The following is a 5,318-nucleotide window of genomic DNA, read 5'->3' as shown; positions in this document are numbered from 1 at the left end:
ATATTATTTGAGGGGTGCTCGGCCAAAGAGCGTTTGCGGACGTTTGCGCGGCTATAGATGCTCTAAGCTTTGAAACATGACCCCTGCAAAGAAAAGTAGACGAGCCGTGTGAATCTGTGACCGAAGGTCGGTTTGATCTAGTCCAACCTTGACGCCATAGTCGTCCACAAGATCAACATCCACTGCCTATATAAACCGCTTTTCACCGCGCCTTGCCATGCACAGTCACCTCGTAAGCAAGCAGCTGCTACAGCCTCAACAATCAAACCTTGATTCGACATGGCGAAGTCGCCCATGGCGATCTTGGCTCTCGGGCTAGCAGCACTAGTCCTATCCGGCGCCGGGCTGGTGGCCGCGCAGAACTGCGGCTGCCAGCCGAACGAGTGCTGCAGCAAGTACGGTTATTGCGGGACCGATGCCAGCTACTGCGGACAAGATTGTCGGTCGGGCCCGTGCACGGCGAGCGGCGGCGGGAGCGGCGATCCCGTGGAGAGCGTCGTCACCGACGCGTTCTTTGACAGGATCAAGTCCCAGGCCGCCGACGGGTGCCCCGGGAAGAGCTTTTACACGCGCCAGTTTTTCCTGGACGGCGCCCAGGCGAACCCCGACTTCGGCAAAGGCAGCACCAGCGACGACGGCAAGAGGGAGATAGCCGCCTTCTTCGCCCACTTCACCCACGAGACCGGACGTAAGTTCACCTCCAACTTAACACTGGACGAATTTACCTCTCCATAATTAAGCAGGCTATATGTAACTTGCGTGCAGACATGTGCTCCATCGAGGAGAACGAAGGGGCGAGCAAGGATTACTGCGACGAGACGAACACGCAATGGCCGTGTACCCCGGGGAAGGCGTACTACGGGCGCGGGCCGCTGCAGCTGTCGTGGAACTACAACTACGGGGCGGCCGGGGAGAGCACCGGGTTCGACGGGCTCAACAGCCCGGAGACGGTGGCGCAGGACCAGGCGCTAACGTTCAAGGCGGCGTTCTGGTTCTGGATGACCAACGTGCACCAGGCCGTGCCCAGCGGGTTCGGCGCGACGACCAGGGCAATCAACGGTGACGTGGAGTGCGACGGCAAGAAGCCAGACTTGGTGAGCGCGCGGGCGGGCTACTACACGGACTACTGCCAGCAGTTCGGCGTCGACCCAGGGAATAACCTCACTTGCTAGGTGCTTGGGTCTGAATTGATCGACGAGCAAAACCCTTTCTGGCGATGCTCCTACTGCTCTACCTCCCTGTGTATTCTGGGATATCTATATATCCTGTATATGTAATAAATTTACATCTCTGTATTCATATATCGGTAATGCAAACATACTAAATAAACATTTCTTGACAAAATATCCAAATGATGCAAATATTTCATCATTCCAGAAATTGTGATTATTTTAGAGAAGTGATTTTAACTATTTCAGAAATTTATTTCCACTATTTCAGACAAGTGGCCGGTTTCTAATGTTTCATTTACTTCAGAAAAGTGATATTGGATATTCCATTATTCCAGAGATTTAAATTATTTCAGAAAAGTGATTTGCACTATTAAAAAAGGTTAATTTAAATATTTCATTAAACTGATTTAAAATATTTCACTATTCCAAAAATTGCGATTACTTTAGTAAAATGATTTGAACAATTTCACAAATATGTTTTCCAGTATTTCACTGTTGTTGTAATGAAACAACACGGTGATTAGGGGTGTTAGCAACATGGTCAAAATTGAGATTATTGCGGATGTTGTTAGACTAGCGAGGGCAACAAATATTTTAATTGGAGGTGTGTATGATGTAGAGCTTATAGCGAAGGTTGTGGATGAGGTTATCCTCCACCAGGTAGGCCCACGGAGATATAAAACCCAACAAAGGTGATAGAGGCCCAAGCTCACATCCTATATGGCCCAAGATAATGTCAACAACAAGGTTTTTTGTCAATCGGCATGGGCACTTGTAGGAAGGATCACCTCACTCGGTCCACAAAGCAACCCTCACTCGAATAAACTTCACTCGGGAAATAAACTTCACTCGGGCCATCCAGGAGAGCTATGCCCAGGAGCATCAAGGTGGACATCCACTAAGCATTTATGACTAATGAGTTTTCATCATAGCAATTAATTACTTCTATTATTTCATGTAGTGGGCAGGCATTATTACACACATATAATGTAGCTAACAACAACCCAGGGGTAAAGCGCACTCTATATAAGGCTACCCCTGGTGACCAGCTACAGGTTCAAACCTGTTGCAATCACAAAACCATATGCAAGAACACCTCTCAATGATACAAGACTAGGGCTTTTACCTCCATCGCAGACGGGCCTGAATGTGTATATATCTTGAGTCACCCACCTGCATCTCGTTAGATCAAGACTCGTCTCCTACCTCTCTTACTGTCAAGTTTATCCCACGACAGTTATCTTACATGATAAGATCGCGACATCAATGTTTTTTGGATAGGTCCAGTCGACTCGACGGAGTGTGACCTAGTCCTACATTAATAAGACATTGATGAAGGTTTGGTGGCAGGCCTAAGTCGAACAGGACTACTCGGCACGCTCTCCAAATTTCTCTTCCTCAATGTCAGTTTGAGTCGAATGTGGCTCCTCGAACACTACCCTAGAGCTCTTTGAACGAGGCTTGAAGTTTTAGTGCTCTCCCTACCCTCCTCTAATTTTATTCAAGTAAGAGTGAATGAGTTACATGCCTATGGGGGCTTTATAGGGGCTAGGGATTCTTGACAAATGATCAAGACTACCCTTGAGATGGTAGGTCTTTTTTAGTGGAACATAGTATATTTTTTATGCAAAATGTTCTAAGGCATACAAACAATATCCGGCGAATTGTCAAACCAAACATAGCGGCCAACATCTAGAGAAGATGCGATCTTCCTTAGATTGAGATGTAGGTGGGAGGGGTAGGATTGGTAACCTTGGGTCCATATGCGTCCATGGCGGACTATGAAAGGGAGTGAATCCATGCCTCATGGTGGAAAAATCCTTCATATCCCTCTACCATGGTGGGCTTCTCTTGCTGGACTTCTTTCTTGGCTTGGACTTCTTTGCTCTTGTGCCATCCCTTCGAATTTATCTTTTTTATTACCTCCGATCCATATTACTTATCACTCAAATGGATGTATGTAGATGTATTTCAGTATTAAATACAACTATTTCAGCAACAAGTTACATGGATCGGAGGGAGTACATGCGATCCTACTCCAATTTTTGTTTAGAAAAGGAGCCCATGCCCTCAATTCTTTTTTTTCCCGCATGAACACTGACAAAACAACTTATTCGACACAAAAAGTATTGTTTTGTCGTCCTCCCAGATTGTGGCATCAGCCAACATTCACACACACAATAGAAGTCTCACCATCACTGGGGGCGCACAAAAAAAAGCTGAAAACTCTATTACTACAAAGGAAAAAAGAAAGAAAAGTAGATGAACGGCCAGCAATCCGCACCTCCCTTCTCATAGCTACATCTACCAATCATCAGTCAGCCGCATCGCCATAGGGGGAGTGAAGTCTATTTTAAACCTTAAAGTCATAGGGCTCGTTGGAATCAAACCCTCACGTCTAAATCCCTGAAATCGGTACCCTGAACTCTCAGATCCCCGTCAATATTAACCCTACATCCACCCTAGCCCTGTTTGTGGCACTGAAAAAAAGATAATCCTGGCCGGGATTCTAGGTTCTCTCACTGACTTAGCGGCCCTACACGCCATATCCATCTTCTTGCCTGCTACTGTCTTTTGGAGCTGCCCGAACGGGAACGATGATGCTTGCCTCGTTGTGAGCACCTGCAGCAACCGACACTGCGGTGTGTGGCAAAGTCCACGGCATGCCCCAACATCTCTGATGTATGTCGTGTCGGCACAGATCGATCAAGCTAGTGGCGTGCAAGTTGGTACGTACTGTACGTGTGAGCTAGCTCCTGAAGAATCCACCCCCTACTTGCTGCTTCAAAGCCAGCTTCTACGTGAAAGCACGCTGCCTAACCAAAAGCATCGCATCATACAGCTTCCATTGCTATGCATCATAGCTTCCATTGCTCACAATCAAGGAGCACTTCGAGCACGCGCCTGTACATATTGCCGTGGCCCGCGGCACGACATAGTTGCCAACGATGTGATTGCCAAGGGACTGGAACACGAAGCCGAGAAGGCCATGTAGCCATTGTACGCGCGCCGCGTCGCACACCTCTAGCCGGCCATTGCCATGACGCAGGTCACCGGCCACCTCCACGCCTTGCGCGCCATCGCGGGTCGTCACCTCAGTGCGACCCAGCGGCTTGCGCTGCGCCACTTTCTCATATCCTCGTCGTGCAGACGTTATTCCACAACGTTAATGCATGCCGGCCACCTCCACGCCATGCGCGCCATCGCAGGCCTTCACCTTGCAGCTTCGGTTCTTCCTCCCACGTCTCATCGCTAGTGCTGGCGCCGGACACATCGTCCTCTGTGTGGAGCGGACCTCATGGATGCCCCCGTGCGGGCCATGCGGACCATGAAAATGCCAGAACCAGGAGCCCTCCATCCGCGCCTTCCCACGGTACAGCCGCAGGTTCTGATAATTTCAGAAAAGACAGGGAAGGAGATCTCTACTATTAAAGGGGGGTCGAACGTCCTGATGGTTCGCCCTCGTTCGATCCCCCTCCCTTCGAACAAAAACCATCGCCCGAGGTCCACACGCATGCAGCAGCCCAAAAATCACCAACTCAGCCCACGTACGAGATCCGCCTCGTTCGATTCCCCCTCTCCTTGTACGTGAAAAAAGGACCTCCTCCCACGAAAAGAAAAAAAGGAAAAGAAAATAAAACAGCCCATGTACGCACGTCGTCCCACCTCCAGGCTCCCACTCCCCTTCCCCCAATTCCATCGCTCTCGATCTCGTGGCTCTATCTCCGTCGCTGACCTCCTCCTGCGTGCGACAACTTCAAGCGGCAGCACACTGCAGCCATATCATCTCTCTAGATTGGAGCGGTGGATCACGCCCTTGCCATATCGTTTCTTCTTCATCGACTCCAGGAGGAGCTCCACGCGGGGAGGGCGATGAGAAGGAGCGGCGCGTCTACGGCAGCGACGAATGACGGCCCAGGTAACGTGATCTCCCTATCTTCGCTCCACCTCATCTTCTCCCCGTAGCCTTTACTGCCGCACACCCACGTTCTCCTCTCCCATGGTAGGGGCCGGCGAGCTAGTGGCAACGGATGGCGGGAGACTGGCTGGTGGCACAACCCCGTCTTCTTCCCATAGCCTCTACCGCCACACCCCCATGTTCTCCTCTCCCATGGCACGGGCCGGCGAGTGGCGACGGATAGCGGG

The 5,318-nt window shown here is 50.1% G+C and overlaps 1 protein-coding gene across 1 annotated transcript; it reads left to right on the top strand.

Moving 5' to 3' along the window:
• Positions 1 to 203: 203 nt before the first annotated feature.
• On the top strand, positions 204 to 1,344 carry LOC109771990 (chitinase 5). Its single transcript, XM_020330682.4, has 2 exons — positions 204 to 688; positions 766 to 1,344. Exons 1-2 carry the CDS (start codon positions 280 to 282, stop codon positions 1,170 to 1,172), a joined length of 816 nt encoding a protein of 271 aa, XP_020186271.3. The 5' UTR covers positions 204 to 279; the 3' UTR covers positions 1,173 to 1,344.
• Positions 1,345 to 5,318: the final 3,974 nt, after the last annotated feature.

The sequence above is a fragment of the Aegilops tauschii genome, chromosome 2 (genome assembly GCF_002575655.3).
Source record: "Aegilops tauschii subsp. strangulata cultivar AL8/78 chromosome 2, Aet v6.0, whole genome shotgun sequence".
Taxonomy (NCBI): Eukaryota; Viridiplantae; Streptophyta; class Magnoliopsida; order Poales; family Poaceae; genus Aegilops; species Aegilops tauschii.
This window is presented reverse-complemented; position numbering and strand designations above follow the sequence as displayed.